The sequence below is a fragment of the Lytechinus pictus genome, chromosome 3 (assembly GCF_037042905.1).
Source record: "Lytechinus pictus isolate F3 Inbred chromosome 3, Lp3.0, whole genome shotgun sequence".
Lineage (NCBI taxonomy): Eukaryota > Metazoa > Echinodermata > Echinoidea > Temnopleuroida > Toxopneustidae > Lytechinus > Lytechinus pictus.
Window position 1 is genome coordinate 52,610,137 of NC_087247.1, and position 20,785 is coordinate 52,630,921.

Below are 20,785 nucleotides of genomic sequence, written 5' to 3' on the forward strand. Positions count from 1 at the left end.
TTATTACATTTGTGGGCGATCAAAAATTATTACATTTGTGGGTAAAGTGCATTATTACATTTGTGGGTGAAATTATTACATTTGTGGGTAAAGTGTTATTACATTTGTGGGCGTTATTACATTTGTGGGTAAAGTGTTATTACATTTGTGGGCGTTATTGTGGGTGCAACAGGGTGGAGACCCAACTTTTTGAACGTTGAAACTTTAATTCTAAATTTGATTCATAAGATGATAAATATTAGATTTCTATCGCATTTGTGATTTCTTATGTACTTTTTCATTTTATCTAAAAAGGTCTTTACATTTACCAAAGGTACATACAGGCTTTATATAAGCAAAATGATTTGTCCTAATATAACTCTTTTCATATGATCTGTACCGATCTTGTAGAGCTTGAGATAAGCAGGACCCTATCCCCGACCACCCACAAACACACACACCCACACAACCTAACCCACACACTCACACACATACACGCTTATCATCCCTCTCGATTAACCTATTAAAAAAGCTCGTGTTTTTGTCTTACAAACATAATCCCGAAAGACGTTTTACAGTTACCAGTGCGTCATCTTTACGTCAGTCAGTATTTACGCCCGAGATTTTAATGTCTAGCAATAAAGCCAGGAGAATTTTTCAAGATAAACAAGAAGAAATTGTCTTTTCTTAACTTCAACCTTAGCGACGACAGTTTGCTTACTTTGAACATCATAAAATAACAAAACAACGAAACCATTTTATAAAACAAATTTGCGAACCCGTGTTCATCAATATTATTTTGGGTGTTTAATTTTCACTTTAATTTGTTACAAAATGATTACATATTTACATATTGATATGTACCTGATGATTATCATTAATCATGATGATACAGATGAAGATGGTGGTGATAATGATTTTGTATCAAGCTCTTCTAGACTATATATGCGCTTGTCTGCAGAATGACTCACTGTATTCTGAAAACTTAGGCGATGATGATAATGATGATGGTTATGATAAAATTAAAAATAATAATAAGTATGATGATGACGATGAACAAAATAAAATAAAACTTGCACTCGTAATATTTTGCCTGTATTTCGCGCAATATTTTTTTTTTTTTTTTATTTGTAGTTTTATTTATATACAGGGTAGCAATGTCAGTTTTAGAACTGCTTCCCACCACGACCCTGTCCGCATAACATACAAGACTAGTTTATAATTGATATAATTGAATCACAGTAATATTTACATAATCACATATATACATATCTATACAAATATGGAACCCCAAAGAATGGGAAAAACAACTAACAAAAAAAAAAAAAAAAAATCCATTAAAATCTTAACAATGAATCAATTTATTGGTATCAAACGAAACCCCCAAAACAAGCGCCAAAAAACGATTTTTGAATAAAGTATAACAAAAATCATATGAAGTTCTTCCTAATCCGATAATTGAAATAAAATTACTATCAAACTATCCCACATTTGATGATAATGATGATGGTTATGATAAAATTAAAAATAATAATAAGTATGATGATGACGATGAACAAAATAAAATAAAACTTGCACTCGTAATATTTTGCCTGTATTTCGCGCAATATATTTTTTTTATTTATTTATTTGTAGTTTTATTTATATACAGGGTAGCAATGTCAGTTTTAGAACTGCTTCCCACAACGACCCTGTCCGCATAACATACAAGACTAGTTTATAATTGATATAATTGAATCACAGTAATATTTACATAATCACATATATACATATCTATACAAATATGGAACCCCAAAGAATGGGAAAAACAACTAACAAAAAAAAAAAAAAAAAACTTTAAAATCTTAACAATGAATCAATTTATTGGTATCAAACGAAACCCCCAAAACAAGCGCCAAAAAACGATTTTTGAATAAAGTATAACAAAAATCATATGAAGTTCTTCCTAATCCGATAATTGAAATAAAATTAATATCAAACTATCCCACATTTTTGTCAAACCAGGCTTTAAAATGACCATTTTCCTTCATATATTTTGATTGTTTCATACGATACACGGAAAATTTCCTTTAATTTTGATTATTAATTCCTGATTTAAAAGCATTTAACGACCGACCGTTTCTTTGATTTATATTGAGGTTGTTCCACCCAGCATAATTATATCCCATGAATTCATTTTTTCATTTTGGATACTTGTATGCATCCTGTTCACGATTTATAAAAGAGCTTAAATTGTCAAATTTCGACTAAAAGAAATTGCTAGCACTTCGCAATAGCACAATTTGTTTAGTAGGATCCAAATCATCGGGCCAAGTGATGTCTCCATAAATAAGTTCAGCTAGCGCTTTGCACTCGCATTATTCATTTAGTTAGATATATGTTTAATAATAACGATTGCAACTTTAATAATCTCCCGTTTTCAGGTCAATAAAAATATATTCTCTTCTCAATTGAATGATGAAAGCATTAAAGGCACTACACAGGCCTCTCTTCATATGTTTTTATACTTGTATTCTGTTTTTAATCCCCCTTTTTCCCTTTGTTTGTTCTCATCTTCTTTTTTTTCATTGTTTACTCATCTAAAAAAAAATGCTCGGTGCGGTCGACCCTTGTCGCGCAACCCGTTGAATCGGGTTGTGTATAGTATAAGTAAAAAGAACAATAAAAGCTAAACTCCATCCCATAAAACTGATTGATTTGAATGAATAGAGAGCAGTCATACAAACATAACACTGAGAATTCGAAATCAGATGTAAGATGAGAAAGATAAAATTTTCGCTTATTTCCACAACAATATGAATATGAGAGAATCAATTTATGTCAAATCGAAATCGGAAAGAAAGTTATACATCTTAGAGATTTGCTAATTGGCAGGAATCTGTGATACCTAAATAAAGGTGCCAAAGGTATCATGCACCAACTTTTTATTTTGCATTCTGTTACATGAGATATCAAACATTTGATTTTCTTCTTCCTTTACTGTAGACCTATAGTTTGATTCCTCATGATTTGGTGGAGATACTCTTTACCATTTAATCTATAAATATTGTTTCATTGATATAATAAACTACAGCAAATGCATGGAGTGTCCAAAATCATCGGCTACGCTATTTGCATGTACTCACCGTGATGTGCATTTAACTATTGAGTGAAAATAAGCGAAACTAGTAAACGCTTTATTTCACATTTTATTTCGATAACATAAATTTCTAGGGCTTTTTTCTGATATTGTTTTTTTCTCTCTCTCTCTCTTGGGGGTCAAATCAATTTGTTATTGGAACGATCTTACAACCTTTAAACATCATTTTAACTGTAAATGGATGGTTATCATATTGCAACGTACATGGGCAAACAAAATAATATCCATGCTCTTGCTGGAATTTGAATGAGGAGGGAACTGACTTACAATTACAGTTCATATAGATAAACCAACGCGATATGATTATGAACAGACAAAACCATTCATGAAAATAAAATGACTTTTTTATACGCTCCTTTTTAGAATACAGTGCCTATTAGATTAATGTTAAAAGCTCACCCTCCCCATCAACTAGACCTTCCAAAAAATGCTTCTATAAAGTGTTCCTTCTTTAAGAATTTACAATATTTTAGGTCATTTGCTAGTTCTTTCTAAATTAGCAATATAACATTTCAACCCGTTTTCTGAGTCCTTTGGGAGAAAATGTAGTAGAAGAATAACACTATTTGACCACGTTCTCTATGTTTTGTATTCGTGCAGTGTATATTTTTTTCTCTAATGAAAATACATTTATTTACTTTCTTGGTATAATGACAACTAAAATTCGTCTAAAATCAGCATTAATTTTTTTTTAATCTTCATTAATTATGTTTATCATAAATTTGTGTTGCATCGTAAGTCATATATAGTCAGAAACATTGTGCATTATGTTAGAAAGCGGATCGGTCACACCCATCAAATTATATTCAACCTCTTAATATCATAGACGAAAATAAGATCTAAGGTAGATTACCACCACACACTCACTCTCTTACACACTCTCATCTGATGGATCGACTAACGCACATACCGCTCGCGCACTATTATATTATGAAATACGCCACGAGCAAATCAAATTATAGTTGTTTGTACAATATTGCTCTCTTATCCCCCACCCTTCTATCTCCCTTACACAAAAACACACACTCACTCAATCTCCCCCACTCTCGCTCCCTTCCCCCCTCTCTCTCCCTCTCACCCCTTTCTCCCCCTCAGTCGCTCCCCGGCTCTCTCCATGAACCCTCTATAAATAATTATATCTCCCCTTTTCGGTCCTTCTCTCACCCCCCCCCCCCCCCTCTCTCTCTCTCTTTCAACCTCACTATGTCTTACTTCAAACTTTTACTTATCTAATTTTTTTCTCTTCCTCATTCTCTTTTTGTTTTTGTCCAGTCTTAAACCTACTCGTCCTTCACCCACGGTTCTCACATTACCATCCTATTATAAAGATTGTCTGATTTTCCTTTGCTCCATTTTAAAGATATTTTCCTATTGATATTCATTCATTTATATCATAATGTGTCATGTTTTCGTTGTCATAAACTCCCTCCTCGTTATTTTATTGCTGAACAGGTTGCACATTTACCCTTAAAATAGAACCCCATGCCCAATTTGTATGCACTTATATAGCATTGTTATAAAATGAATCGTCATTAAGAGCGATATCGGATGACGTCTTTTGTGACAAAAATAAATCGCCGCCTAGCCATCAAAACATTTCCGAATAAGAGTGATCGCCCTTTGAGAAATAATCTACATTGATCTCGTTTTGATGATCATACACTACCTCCGACCTTCATTAGAACTGTTTCACACACTGTTATGACGATTTTGGCTCGATTTATGTATTTATTTTGCTTGTACTAATACTTCTCTCATGGGCGACAGCCCCTTATGACTTTTTTTAAAGCAGAGAGGTGGAAAAAGAGGGAAAATTATAAAGAAAAGTATTTTTTTAAAGAGGTATGTGTCGTGTGACTCAATACTCCCCTTGCATATTCAATTGAGAGAATAAAAAAACACATTATTTTAGCCCCCCCCCCCCTCTGACTTATCTTGCAGGCTTCAAAATATGAAGAGAAAACGTGAAATACTGGTTTTAGTAGCGGAAGTGACGTTATAATTTACAAAATGTGAGTCTTGTTTGATGTAGACATTATACGGCGATTCATTATACTGTTTCGCGTAAAAGGAAAGACAAGCGTGTTCCATCTATATATTTTTAATAATTTATTTTCGCGTTGGCGTGACAACCGGTTAATCAGAGGGTATATTTCAATGATGTCATTATTGCAACTCTGACGCGATTCCTTTTAATAGCGGGGATGAATATATCTGTATACACAGTTTCGACAAATGGCCTACATTCATAAGGGAACAATGTTATCCAGTACATTCTTAATTATTAATGCTTTTAATTTTCAAACTTTTCTAGGATAATGGATTTACCTCTGCCACCCAGCTCAGTGGATAATTTCCCTTTATTGTAAAACGTTGATTGAATTTATTTTGATACCCATCCAACAAGAACCACACAAACCCGACTCTAAAACTGAAATATCAAATCACATCTTTACGTGGCCTGAGAAGTGACCACAGTTTAACAATATTTGATCATACTTTTGAATATGCTTGATTCAACAAACTTGTTATTGTTGTATTTAGGGTTACAACTTTTGAATCTAGTAGCCCCCCCCCCCCCCCAGGGCAGGGGCCTGGGATCGATTTTCAAAGAGGGGGGGGTGTTTGGTCAGCAAAAAAATAAGTGTTAAATAAATAAATAAACAAATTAAAAATAAACAAATACATTAATAAGTAGGTGAATAAATGAATGAATGAATAAATAAATGAATAAATAAGTAGATGAAAAAAATAAATAGAGGGATAAGGAATTTTGGCTCCCAAATTAAGGAGCTAGATTTGGTTTTAATAAATACATTTTAAAATGCAACCAAATTTCCAGGGGGTGCTGCGGATGCCATAATTATGTACGCAACACCCCACATCAGAAAAAGCTTGGGAGCCCTGGGGCAAGGTTGGTGATACTCTCATTACAAGCTCATTTGATATCATACTGGACTTTGAAAATGGGCCGGCGTACCGTAGGCAAGTAATCGGCCTTCGAACTCAGAGTACCCTAAACAAGTTGGCCCTATTTCATCAAATTTGCCCATACCTTCGATAGTCATGATAGTGTCTGAAATATTTCTTTATATGATTGGGTTGAAAAGTATACCCAGCTGAATTCGGCAATTTTTAAATCCTTTCACAGTGTGTGTGTGTACGTGGCCGAATGCAGCGGGGGGGGGGGGGGGGGAAGGACAGGGGGTAGTTGCCTCCCAGAAATTTTGAAACCTACATTTTTTAATGAAAATTTACGTAAAAATTCAACAATTAAGGGTGTGCACAAAATCCTTTAATTTCACTTTCGAATATGCAAAAGTGCCCCCATGAGAAGCTCGGTCGCTTCGCTCCCTGGCGTTTGAGTTTCTTCAAAAAAATGTATGCATCTTGCTCCCACGCCCCCCCCCCGGAATAGTTTTCTGCTTACGGCCTTGGCCATGCGTGTGAACATCACCCAGCCGTGAAAACAACCCTTTTAAGTGTTCTTGTGTTGGATGGTGCCAATATTGAATGCCTTTAAATTATTCAAACTTTTTTTTTAATTTATGTATGATCTATTGGTTGAATAAAACGATGATTGAATTCGATGAATTGAATGTCGAATATTATAGGCCTTACAGCTTTGGTTCCAGGTGGGTGGTACATCGGGGGTCATAGTACGTGGCCCCTTCTTCTTGTTTGGTTTGGCTGGCAACCCGTGAAGTAATGACTATTTTTGCCACAATGCCACTGCTTTTTTGATCATTTTTTTCTCTTTGAAAGGATGAATAGATTCTTTCTCCTTCATTTTTGTTCTATTTATAAGTTCTCTTTTTTTTTCCCCCTCTTTTTCTTTTTTCTTTTTGTTTTGTTTCTTTCTTTGTCTTTTTTTCCAAGTTACATTGGTTGCCAATCCGGAAGCGTATAGAATTTAAAATACTTCTTCTCACTTGGAAAGTGTTAAATGGTTTGGCACCAACATATCTACAAGACCTTGTCATGCCTTATATACACCAGCTCGTAGCCTAAGATCATCACACCAGCAACTTCTTAAGACTCCGAAGACACGTGTAGCATATAGTACGCGAGCTTTCTCTGCCTCAGCACCTTCTCTCTGGAATAATTTGCCGTTATATTTAAGAATGATACCATCACTGGAGACCTTCAAATCTAAACTGAAATCTTATCTTTTCTAACAGTATTAGTTATTGGCACTTTGACACTCATCCAAACTTTCTTTCATTTCTTGTGCGCCTCTGAATAGAATATTTCTAGATAGATGGCGCTATATAAATGCCTATTATTATTATTATTATTATTTCTTTCATTTTTTCTCTTCTTTTCTTTTCTTTTTTTTTCTTTTCTTTTCGCGCATCTTTTTTTTTTCTTTTCCTTTCTTTTCTTTTCTTTTCTTTTCTCCTTTTCTGTCTTTTATTTTCGCGCATCTTTTCTTTTCTCCTTTTTTTTCCTTTTTTTTCCTTTCCGTTTCTCTTCTTTTCTTTTCTATTATTTTCTTCTCTTTTCTATTCGGTCTTACCGTTGGTATCTAAATTACTGGAAAGAGCCGTCCACAATCAGTTGTATGATTTTTTGCAAAATTCAAATTTCCTGTGCCCCCAGTAGTCAGGTTTCAGGCCAAGGCACTCGACTCAATCCACCGTACTTGATGTAACTGATTTTGTATTAACTAATATGAATGGTCTTATAACTGGTGCACTGTTTATCGATCTCAAGAAAGCGTTCGACATTGTAGATCATGTGATTTGTTGGATATTTTACACAATGCGGGCGTGAGAAATGCTAAATATGATTGGTTTAAATCATATATCCCACTAACAGGAAACAAAGGTTGAAGTGGATGATGAATTATCTTATATGAGAGCTATTCAATATGGAGTCCCCCAAGGCTCAATTTTAGGGACACTGCTGTTTATAATTTACATAAATACTCTCCCTAAATCATTATCAGGTATCGAATGTAAAATCAACATGCATGCAGATGACGCAGTCTTACTTTTCAAGGCCAGGTCACCTAATGAACTAGAATCAAATATGAAAGCCGGATTAAGAAGCATGTAATTGGTTAATAACTAATAAGTTAACACTAAATACTAGTAAAATAAAATACATGATACTTAGTTCCAAAAAGCGACTCCATAATTTCAAAAATGTTAAGATTTCTATCGGAAATAAGGAAATTGAGAGAAAATCCGATTTTAAGTATCTAGGTGTCATACTTGATGAAAATTTGTCATACGAAAGGCACATAGATCACATTGCTAAAAAGATTTTAAGAAAATTTGGATGTCTACGTCGATCCGCAAAGCCTTATATCCCGGATGACATTTTCAAACTACTCTGTAATGCTTTGATCATGCCCAAATTTGATTATTGTGACGTGGTTTGGTCTAATTCTTCTCTCGGTCTCCCGTTGTTAGACTTACAAATTGCACAACAAAATGGCAAGGATAATCTTAGGGGCCCATCCGCGAACTCACATTTGTGATTTATTCTCCGTTCTAAAATGAAAAGATCTCTTTTCCTGACGGTTTTTCCACCGTGAAGTATTTAATTATGTGTAAATCGTATTTCTCCCACATATTTAAGAGAACGGTTTATCAAACCCAGGGGCGTCGATCCATTTTTCTGATGGGGGGATCATAAATCAATATTCTAAAGGCACTCGATATGTTTGTGATCCTGAACAAGATGCGTATATAACTAAATAACTTGACTGCGAGCGCGAAGCGCGAGCAGAAAAAATTTGTCACCCCGACCTAAGAACTCGACATAGTTTTTACTGGTCACTTTTGTAATCATGAACAGGATAGGTATATAACAGAACAATTAATGCGAGCGCGAAGCGCGAGCAGGAAAATGTGATTTAGACCTAAAAATTTGACACTTATTCATGTTTTGTAAATCATGAAAAGGATACATTAATAATGAGAGCACGAAAGTGGATAATTCAAGCGAGTTTTAATTAAAGAACAAGCTGCGTATCTAAATAAACATGCGTGCACGTGGTTTAGATTCAGACCTAGAATCTGGGCATTCTAAATACATTTCTTTAATTATGAAAATCAAATTTGTTGATATTAAGACCTAAAAACTGGACACTTTGAACACTTTTTTAATCATGAATAGGATGCATGGGTAGCCTACATTTATTTTTAACAATGCGGGCGCAAATTGCGAGCCGAAATATATGATAAAACTGTCATGAAAAGGGAAATTTTAAGTAGTTTTTTTAAATCAACTTAGAGGTACGGGAGTAACTCACCTGGATCCGCCTATAAAAAAGCGTTTGCCATTTTCTTGTTTATTCATTGGCAAAAAAAATGCCTGTAAAAGTTCTTATGATATATTTAATCATTTCCCGCGCGGAGCGCGCGGAAAATCATGATTTTTTTTTTATTGTACTATAGATGTAAAACCAAATTTTATACTGTATTTGGTTAAATTTGCCAATTTCTGTGTAACTTGATAGTTTTATTTTCTTTTTGCACTTACGGAATTATTGGGGGGGGGGGCAAAACGCCATGCTTGCCCCCCCCCCCATATTGTTGGGCGATCGCCCCCCTGCCCCCAGAATCGACGCCTCTGAATTTAAACCTAATTATGATATAAGAACTACTGTCCACTGCCTCCCTTCAGGTAGGTAAATAGTGCTCTTCTAATAATAGTGGCAAGAGGACTTTTCAGTACATCGGGACCACAGAATACAATCTTAGGAAAGACTGATCAACACCAGGCTATATGCAAATTGATAGGCCTTGAAACGCAAGAGCAGTAACATTGAGTTATTGATTTATATTCTAATTTACCAAACATCATAATCTATACTAAAATTATTACCAATCAATTGAACACTATACTCTGTTACCAGTCATCCATCCTTTTTCCCGTTAAATCGTATTCAGCAGTTTCCAATTGCCTTTCCCTTTTCCTTTGTCTTAACATTAGTTACCCTTTATTGAAATTCAATTTTGATCTTTTATTTGATTGTATTTTTAATGTTTCTTATCTGTTGTTTTAGTGTATGCCATTTTGAATTATGTATTCATTCTTTGTAAACATTGTACATATTGATTTTTATCAAAGACAACAGTTTGTTATCTGATGAGCTAGCCCCCCTGATTAAAACTGAAAATAAAAATAAAATAAATAAAATATTTTTTTCTTTTCTTTTTTTCTCTATTTCCTTCTCTTTTCTTTTTTGTGTTAATTCTTATCTTACGTCGACCTTTTCTTTTCTTTTCTTTTTTCTTTTTCCTTTTCTTTTCTTTTCTTTTCTTTTCTTTTCTTTTCTTTTCTTTTCTTTTCTTTTCTTTTCTTTTCTTTTCTTTTCTTTTCTTTTCTTTTCTTTTCTTTTCTTTTCTTTTCTTTTCTTTTCTTTTCTTTTCTTTTCTTTTCTTTTCTTTTCTTTTATCTTTTCTTTTATTTCAATTCTTATTCTTCCCCCTTTTTTTTCTTTTTCTTTTCTGTACTTTTTTTTTCCTTTACTGGTCTCTGTTTTTCCCCGGAAGAGTACGGTTCTGACCTTCTCCCCCCCCCCCCAAAAAAAAAAAAAAAAAATTGCGGAATCGAAAGGAGATTTCCTATCCATAATCTTGAATATTATTGTACCGGTACTATACTGTAGTGTAGCTATAGCTAGCTTGCATCCTGTGGGTCAATCGTTCATATATATCTATCTTGATATAGATCAATCGGCAAAAATGGCGCAGTCCTTGTCGGACGATGAGTTCCAACGAATGCAGGTAATATGTCAATTTTCTATATTATTTACTGCAAATCAAGTGCCACTGATATCACTGTTCGTACTTGCAAATCTCGAATTTTCATTCTCAAAATACAATATGAAGCCAAAAATTGTATTATATTAAATCGAGTTTAATTATCTAACTGTTAAGTCTTGGTATTATGATCGATGTATAAAATACTATAACTATAAGGCCATTTGTCATTACCAATACCGACGCATGCCATATTTCTGCACACACATCCAATGGGGGTAATCACGATCATGTGATACAGATATTCGAATTGAACAGGAGCTAAATCCCCGGGTATAGTTTATTACTTGTCCTAGATTAGTACACTAACCTCACTTTAGACAGTTTGGGCTGTGGTTGGCTTGAAATGCCTAGTATGACTATGCAGCTGCTGTCACTTTGGCTGGACAGGAATAGAGACTTTTTTTTTAAATGCCCAAATATCGGACAATGTCTGTCTTGGGACATCGGCATAGCCATAGGCCTAATCATAATTGGACCAGAACAAAAATACAATCATGGAATCATATAGAAATAATGTGTATTTTTGTAGTACAAATGTTGAATATTAATGTTTAATGTCATAATAAAAATAGAATTGAAAGAAATATGGTAAACGGAAATTATTTACCTACTACATGTATGGCAGTGTATCCTATTGCCGGACACCTTTATTTCAGTGCTTTAAATAGGTATGTGCGAATACGGGCGCATCGCGAGCGCTGGTTTTGGCTGCACAGTTTTCGCACAGGTTTTGCTGCAAGTGGCATCGCCTCTGGGCGGCTCATCGAAAATGGGGTTTCATGCGCATGCACACATAGTTAATGCAATCTCGTGCCTTTATACAGACAGTTGAAAATGTGCTCTTTCTGTACATATAAGTTTCAATGTGGAAACTCGCCTGTAAAGTGTGGATATCGGAGCTTGAAAGTTCATCAAATTTTTGGATGCGCAAATGATCGAAATTTTTTTATGGTAAGTAAAATTACGATCCAATTATGTATATGAATTGTTATAGAATATATTCAAATCGACAAAAAAAGTAAAATTAAAAGATTCTCTAGTCCAGATATAAGAGGAGCGAGCTACCCTTGTCACAGCCGGTCTCTCGGCAGTCGAGCTGCCCGATGCGGTGGGCTCCCGTCGGTCTTTCGGCAGTCGAGCTACCGGTACCCGATGCGGAGGGCTTGGTGACGGGAGCGGTCGATAGTGAGTCGTTCATGCTGGATTGAACTGGATCTAAATTGTTTATTTGATAATATTGTGCCTTTTTCTGAAAATGTCTGTCATTATACCGTAGATTGTTATTCTGATATTGATTTAAATATATACATTTTGTCACAAAAACATTCTATCCTCCTAAGGTTATAGGGTCAACATGTTTTACTTTGATTGTTTAATCATGTTTTATCATTTGGAAACTGGATTCTTTTGGAAGGGGAATATTAATGTTGACTTATTAAATTAAAATGCAAAATCTATAGTGTTTCTTTTTTTTCTTTTGTAGAAAAAAAAAAATATTTTGAAACTTTTCAATCATGTTTCATTATTTTGAGACTGGATTTGCTTTTGAAAGGGGAATATCATAAATGTTGACTCTTTAATGAAAATGCAAAAATTATGTTTATTTTTTAGTTTCTTTTTTTATATATTTTTTAAGTTTCTTTTTTAAATTATTGTATTGTTTATTTTTTCATTTTTTTGGTCATATTTCATTATTTGGAGACTGGATTTGCTTTTGAAAGGAGAATATCTTAAATGTTGATTTTTTTATTAAAATGCACGAACTAGATGTTGTTTATTTTTTTGTTGTTGTAATTTTTTTCACTCTTGTAAGAAAATACATGAAAACTCAGAGGAAAGAATATTTCGAGATGGGTCTAAGTCCTGTATTTATGTTTTCTTTATTATTAATTGTACTATTTATTTTTTTATTCACTTGTCTTTTTTTAGGGGTGCAGGTGGGGGTTGTGTTTTGAATGGAAAAATGGGGATGGGATTGGTACAAGTTTTTGTGTCACTTTTGTTTCTCTTGTTTTTAGTGCTTGTTTGGAGCTTTGATGTCTGTTTTGTTGTTGTTTAGAGCTTTGTTATATATTTTTCCTGGTTGTTTTTTGTTTTGTTTTGAAAGAAATAGACCACTCTTTTCCTTTTCTTTTGGCCTCGACTAATAATTTGAATTTATTTATTTTTCTTTAAAAAGAGAGCTCAAACAGGGCCTTTGTAATACAATGTATGTATACAAATATAAGAAATTGACAACTGATAGAATATATTAAAACTTAATTTTCGTTCTTCTTGATACTTGAAATAAATTGCATACAATTCTACATACATATTTTACACTCAGCTGCTCATTCCTTCTAAAAAAATGTAATCACATGTCCATTGTCTCTCAAATCAAGAGCTACGTATTATACATGAATAACAAATTGTTGAAACAATAGAATACATAAGGAATTGGTGAAACAAACAAATACATCAGAAAAAAGCACACTTATTTTTATTTGGTCATACAAAGTACAAAAGAATTTTTTTAATATGTAAAAAAGGACCCCCGTACATACACATACAAAATTACAATACAAAGTTGAAAAAGAGCTTGTAATTTATATCAGAAAAACAAAGAAATACATTAGAAATTACAAAAACAATACTTTAGTAGTTTAGACAAATTCATTTAGGAAATTATCTACATGATGCTGTTTTGATGCCAACTAAATTATATGAATTATCTATCATAATCACCTTCATTTGGCAAAAAAAGAGGCGAGTAATTGTGATTTTGTGTTATTTGCATAATTAATTAGAATTAATTAGAAGAAATTATTTTACACATAATAAGAAAAATTACAAGATGAATTGATACACATCAATTGAGCCTTCTCTCACCTTTCCATTGATACCTAAATTACTTCATAGGGCTAAAAAACAAAGAAGTTAGAGCCTGTTGAAGACTTTGGTTCAAAATGGTCACAAAATGGTCACAAAAATCGGTTCTGTACTCCATTGACTTTACATTAAGACAATGACCACAAATTTGGATGAATATGCGCGACTTAAACTGGAACAACTTTATAATTTCTTGATGAAAATTAAAGTTCTTGGTATCATTTTAAAGGTCTTTTTAAGAGCTTTCAAGTGATACCAAATTTATTCATATTTGATGATTTTCATTTTTTTTGTCACATACCTACTTTAAAGGAGAATGAAACTCTTGGAGCAAGTTAGCTTTTGTGTAGGCAGAAAAATCAAAGAATAAGATCAACAAAAGTTTGAGTAAAATAGGACTAGCAATAGAAGAGTTCTGAGCATTTGAATGTCGAGATCACTAATGCTATGGAGATCCTCCCATTGGCAATGCGACCAAGATCTATGATGTCACAGATGAACAATTCTCCCCTTTTGGACATTGAAAATATACCCCAAAACATCTATTTTTGCTCATTTTAATCATAATAGCTCCATGTTCTAATCATATGACAAACGATTTATCAATGATATAATGTTGTGAAACCTCTGTACTTGTCCTCTCATAAAGAGAACACCTCACCTTGTGATAGACTCTATAAAAGTGAGAATATAAGTGAAATAAGTACTAAAGTAATGAGGGAGTTGTACGTGTGTGACATCACATATCTTGGTCGCATTGCCAATGGGAGGAACTACATGGCATTAGTGATCTCAATATTCAAATGCTCATAACTTTCTTATTATTCATTCAATCTGTCTCAAACTTTCAACAATATGTTTCTTTGATTTTTCTCTTTGATATGGATTCAGCTGGTTTCAAGGGTTTCATTCTCCTTTAAAAATGACAACTAGAGGAAATACAATCAAGAAAAATTCACACTTGCTATTCCAAATATTATGAAAATTATGAATATGATAAAATTATTTTATATTTGCCAACCATTTTCTTTGCATCGCACTTGCCGCATACCCCTCCACGAAAAACAATTATTTTCGTGCGCGACAAATTACATCATGATTCCGGACGCGCGCCGGACGGGGAAAGATATCCTTGATTATAATGATGTAAGAACAAATTTGTGTGATTTTTTCCTCTTATATCATTTCATGAGTAAATTCTAAGTTTTCATTAGCTTTTTTATATCAAATCTGAGCAGATGTTGGTAATATATTTGTGTTTGATAACTTATTTTATTTTTTCTTGTTAGCTGCATGTTCCATGGCACTTTCCAATAATAATATGCTCGCGTTCGTATCGTGACGCTCATCAAGTTCTATCGCTGTGCTGCCGATCGACGGCTCCACTCACGGTAAACCACGCGCACTGGTACCTTGAGAACTAGCCGTCGACGATCACTCAAATACACCACACCTCATTATTCGATCGAAGGAGTGGACAAGATTGAAATTCGGCAAATCAGGCCCATATTTCCGATAGAAATTATATCAATTGTTAATGCAAAACTATTTTCTGTCATTTTAGAGATAAATAAGGTAAATGTTGGATTTTTTCGCCTTGTTTTTGCAATCTTGTTCTTTGTATTGCTCTGTGAAATTGAATTGCGGAAGTCATACGGTACAAAATTGTTTTCGAACGCAGTAATATGCGCGTCCGGAATCATAATAGTGTCCGGTAATACAATAAGTGACTATACTACCACTTACCATATGCCAGAAGCACTCATTCAATGAACAAGGTTATGATATAACCTTGTTCTCTGTTAATTTTTTATATCTCCATGTGTGGCAAAATAAGGGTGGCAATGTTTGACTTATTTTCTCTTTTTCTTTGGGACAAATGCTTGATTTTTTTACACTGACAGTTTCCATTACACCTATTCATCATACAACTTGGCTCTAAGTAAATTTGATTCTTTGAATTATTTTTTCTTTATTAATAATAGAGATTAAAAAATGAAAAATTTCTTGCCATATTACTTTCCACCAATAGAGGGTGACACAAAAATATGCAAAATTTTTTATGTTTTTGAGCGCTGTGGTGAATACAAAAATCATTCCCAAGTTACTAATGAAAAATGAATTGCAACTGTTTAGAAATTAGTAATTTTGGTCAAAAAAGTGTTTTTTTAATGATTTTTTAAAGTGTGTGCTCTGTACAGCATTGGCATACTATAGTCTAGACAGGAATAACCGTCGTTTCTGGGGATTTATCATAGAGATGTATACTAATTACGCTAGAGTGCGGAGTCGCCATAGGCGCGCGTACTTAACGTCTGTGATTGCGCGGAGCGTGGTCGGCCATTGCTCGATAGGTCTAGATTTGCAAAAGTACCCGGATGTACACATAGCTCGTACGTGTAACGCTGTGAAAAAGGGTGCTGTCTCCGGCTTTTATCTTGAAGAAAAGAATCTAACCTCATATACAATTGAAAATATGAATGACAAATTGCATCTTAATAAACTATTAGTGTGATTACATGGGGATCAGCTATTGATGTCTTTTTACCTGAATTTCGGGATGAAATTCTCAAATAATTTACATCTACGATTACCTGTCCGTTTATAGGCCTACTATAATAATAGACAACATATTGATAACACATAAATAGATAGATAAATAAAATAAAACATTAATAGTAAATTTTGACATTTAATTCAAAAGACAGTTTAATAATCAGCCCATCTTCTATGGATTTCCCTACCTTTAATTGGCTTTAACTGTCATCGTCCTTTGGCAATTCCTTCATCCAAATGATTCCATGTTCTCATCGATCAATTTATGTCGGATATAATTTTGTAATTTCAATTCAATTCAATTCATTTCACTTCACTTCAATTCATTTTTTAAAATTTCATTTCCATTCAAACATATTACAAAGTTATATAAATCGGACAGGCCCTATAACAATTTTACAGATTAACATTCTTATCTCGTAAAAAAAAAGAAAACAGTATAGGCCTATAAAATTGAGCATACATGGCCTACTACTATGTAACTTGTCTTAATTTGTATGAAATATGTACTAGTAATAGTTTTTTTTATGTACAATAATTTGTATAAGTTAGTATTTTTATCGTATACTAACTATAATGAGCTATTTTAGTTTTATCAGCAAGTATAGTATTTCAGGGCATCTCATTGATTTTTTTTGCATGGTGAGCCTCCCGTTACACCATCAATGGTAAAACTATATTGGGTGTTCAGTGGTTTCGTTAATTTTTTTCTCATAGGAATATGATAAAAATCTGCAGGCCTATACGGCACCGATAATGAGATATTGATTTAAAAAATATCTAGAATGACTTTTCATTGTTCCAAAACTTTTGCTTTTAATACCCTTCTCTTTGAGTTGGAATCGGTTTATTTTAGTCGCTTTTTAGGGGGTGGGGTGAAGTGACATACGCATCCAAGCAAATTCACAATCAAAATAAAAGTATTAAATTATACAGGGGGCGCGACCGGACCCCTCCCTAAAGTGAAAATGAACAGTACATTATAAAATTTGATTGTGATTTTATGCACCCCCCCCCCCCCGACCACCACTTTCAAAATCATTCCGCGGCCCCGTAATAAACTGACATTATAATTTTGTTCATCCATGGAAATCGTATCATTAAAAAAAAATGAAAAAATCAAATTCAGTATATACTTTTAAAATGACCATCAAAAAAAAGGGGAAAAAAAAGAATCTGCAAAACGCGTGTTTATATCTGTTTATACACAGAGCCGAGAGGCCGGTGCCAGTGTTAGGAAATCTTTGTCCTTAACATGATTAATTAGTATTCAAGCAACACAGTCACATTTGATTAACACAATTTCAAGACAGGTATTATATTTGAGGTTAAATTAGGATGATCACTCAACAGCCGACAATTTGTAATATCTTATTCAAATGATTTGTCAGTTTTACAACAGGCCTATAATTATTGTTTAATATGTTTGGTTTTCGTACTCACAATTTTACAAAAGTTTTTATGATAAGTTTAAGTCTGCATGTATCTCTTTCAGGATATTGTTATCAATTGGTTTTATACACTCAGTTGCAGTAATAATATACTTCGTAGTATAATACAAAAAATTATTATATCCCCCTCCCGCTCTGTTTATTCTCATCTCCTTCTCCTCCTCCTTTTTCCTCTTCTTATTATTCGATCCTTGATTGTTCACATAATATTGGTTCAATCATAGGATCACAAACACAATATCTCAGCCGGTTTGCCGATCAGCATGGTGTTTCAGCCGGGGTGAATCAAGTCTAGATTTTCCAGAAAATCAAAGTGAAAATCTTTTATGTTGCGTTAAACACGCATCGTAATTTGTTTATCATGTTTACAAGGCAATACTGTAAACACAATTTCCCTCAATATTAGGCCTCCTGTATACATTGCAAAATTGTACTACTGCTTGCGCGCATGAATTCGATATGCAAATTTTGCTGTCAACAAACTTTTCTACATTGATTTGCAAGTAAGAAAGTATATGATCGGATGGTTGCCATCAACATTGGAAATGTAAATCATAAACTTAAAGATTCATCAATTAACTGGACCAATGTGTAAATCATTTTCAAATATTATCAATAAAAGGTCATTTTATGACTCACGAGTTATTGTGATGACGGTTACATCGACATTTAAATCCATGGGGAAAAGGATTTATGCCCATATGATTTCTATGTGTAGATCTATACATGTATATGGGCAATTCCATGGAAAATGTTCACTTTAGAGAAAAAATGTAGTTTCAGATTTCACTTAAGCAGTCAAATTTTCTTAAAAAGTAATCTATAAAGTCTCAATTTCCAATAGAAAAATTGCAATATTGATAAAATTTTGTAGTTTTTTCCATCATCAAAAAAATAGAATAGTAAATTGCAAAATGTAAAAAATGTGGCTATTTTTAAACAATTCATCTTTCCTGTCTCTACTAAAAGCAAACAAGGTCCCAGAGGTCTCTTCTAACTTTTGAATAGTTGATTAATGTTCAAATCAACAGAAAATCATCGTTAAATTTTATGCCATTCATCAATTTTAGACAAATCTGTCTTCAGATTTGTGTGATTTCTTTACCATTATCAGTGTCATGTCCGTTACGTTTTTCACTTAAAGTTTTCACAGCTTACAGGAAATTTGTCTAAAGGTACTGCAGATTCAGATTCTATGTTAGAATTAAACCCCCTACCATGTGTAGCAATCATTTTCCCTTACCACTTCTCATTTTCTTAAAAATGGCGTAACGGACATGACAATTCGCGTAACGGACATGACGCCTTATATATGACAAAAGGCAGCATTCACAAAAACAAAATATTAGGCTCAGTGTCACAGACTGAGGTCAGTCTCAATTGCTTGAGGATAGCTGGATGTAATAACTCCTAGAATCTGCATGTCATTCAAGCTATTTTTAGAAGTTGGTGAATGATGAAAGTTCAGCTCTTGTTCTGGTATATTTTTCAGAGAATTAACGGTATGCCACATAATATTAGGATATTGCAGCTAGATCTGGCAACATACTCAGATCACAATCTGCATCATTTGTGTTTGAACAATACAATTGATTATCTTAGGTGTTTGCACTGACAGTTTGGAGCATGATAAAACTCCAACTTGTGAATTCATGAGATCATTGATGATATTGCTTCAAAGTATCTGACTTTCACCAACCTCTACTTCTTCAGTGATGGCACGGGCTCACATTTAAAAACAAATCTGTATTCAGATATCTGTGTTACATGATGTAGCTCTATGAATCCATGAATCTACAGTGGCACTTCTTTGCAATATCACAAAGCAAAGGGGCTGTGGAAGGAATGTGGCGTGATCAATAAATTATGTCATCATAGTATTTTGGTCAGCCATAATCACGATTTGAATGATGTATCTTCATTTGTACACAAGCAGCAGAGACAATGCAACGAAATTAGATACAGCCACATTTGTCAGCAAGCAAGATCGTAAGATTTAGAACATCCAAGATTTGATGAAAGGATGATTATACTCAGGATGATATTTATTTTGAATGAAAAAAAATCTCAGAAGCGATTTACAAACATTCCGATATTACCTTTCAACTCATACACAATCGATAATGAAAGACTGGTTTACAGGTACTGCTATCAAATTTTTAAATACTTTTTAATATCATTTTTTTTAATCTTAAAACTGACATTAATACTAGTACATATTCTTTATCATAAAATACATTTCATATGTTTATCTTGGATTTATACAGGTCTGGTATATTTTGTTTTCTTCTCACAAAAAATGAGACTTGGTCTTCTCAGTGTGCCGTAGTGGTACGTTAAACATTGTATTCTATATAAAATTATCATGTAGGCTATAGCTATTAAATTAATGATACCTGCCAATAATATCTACATATTTTTTTTAAGAATGTTAGGAAAGGTACTTTGCTGTTACATAATTACTTTCATTATTCATATTTCTTTCATTTTGAAACTAAGAAGTGCTGATGAAGTTCACTTCATAAGGGTGTCATGTCCGTTACGCTAGTGTATATTATCAAATAGTAAGCCATGAATAAAAAATAATCTTTACTATCAACTTTTTCTCCTTTAATTAGGTGTGGCAGATGGTAGTAACTGGAAAATACTCATTAACTGTTGTTAATTGGTGTAAAATAAATTTTTCTAAATTTTTTTTGGTTTTATAAATATTGTACAAAAAGCCCCCCTCTCAAATTGCAAAATAATAGGAGATATTACAGATTACCAGTTATGATGTGTGTCTCTAACCTCTAGCCTTAACATGTAAACAATTAGACTTGTACCATATCTTGTAATAAAATAATCATATTCGCTTACAAAAAGTGGACGAAACTGTCATGTCCGTTACGCTATGTGTGTCATGTCCGTTACGCTACATTTTGAGCTATGAATACAGAATGCACTGCAAAACTGTTGTTAAACACCATTTTATGGATAGAGCATGATCTTAAGGTTAAATTAACACC

General features: G+C 33.4%; 1 protein-coding gene across 1 annotated transcript in view; it reads left to right on the plus strand.

Annotated features, from left to right (window-relative positions):
• The first annotated feature begins 10,821 nt into the window (after positions 1 to 10,821).
• LOC129257028 (GRIP1-associated protein 1-like) overlaps positions 10,822 to 20,785 on the plus strand; it is a 62,307-nt gene continuing 52,343 nt past the window's right edge. The window contains exon 1 of the mRNA XM_054895259.2: positions 10,822 to 10,863. Coding sequence (XP_054751234.2) covers positions 10,822 to 10,863 — 42 coding nt within the window. The remainder of the gene's footprint in view (positions 10,864 to 20,785) is intronic.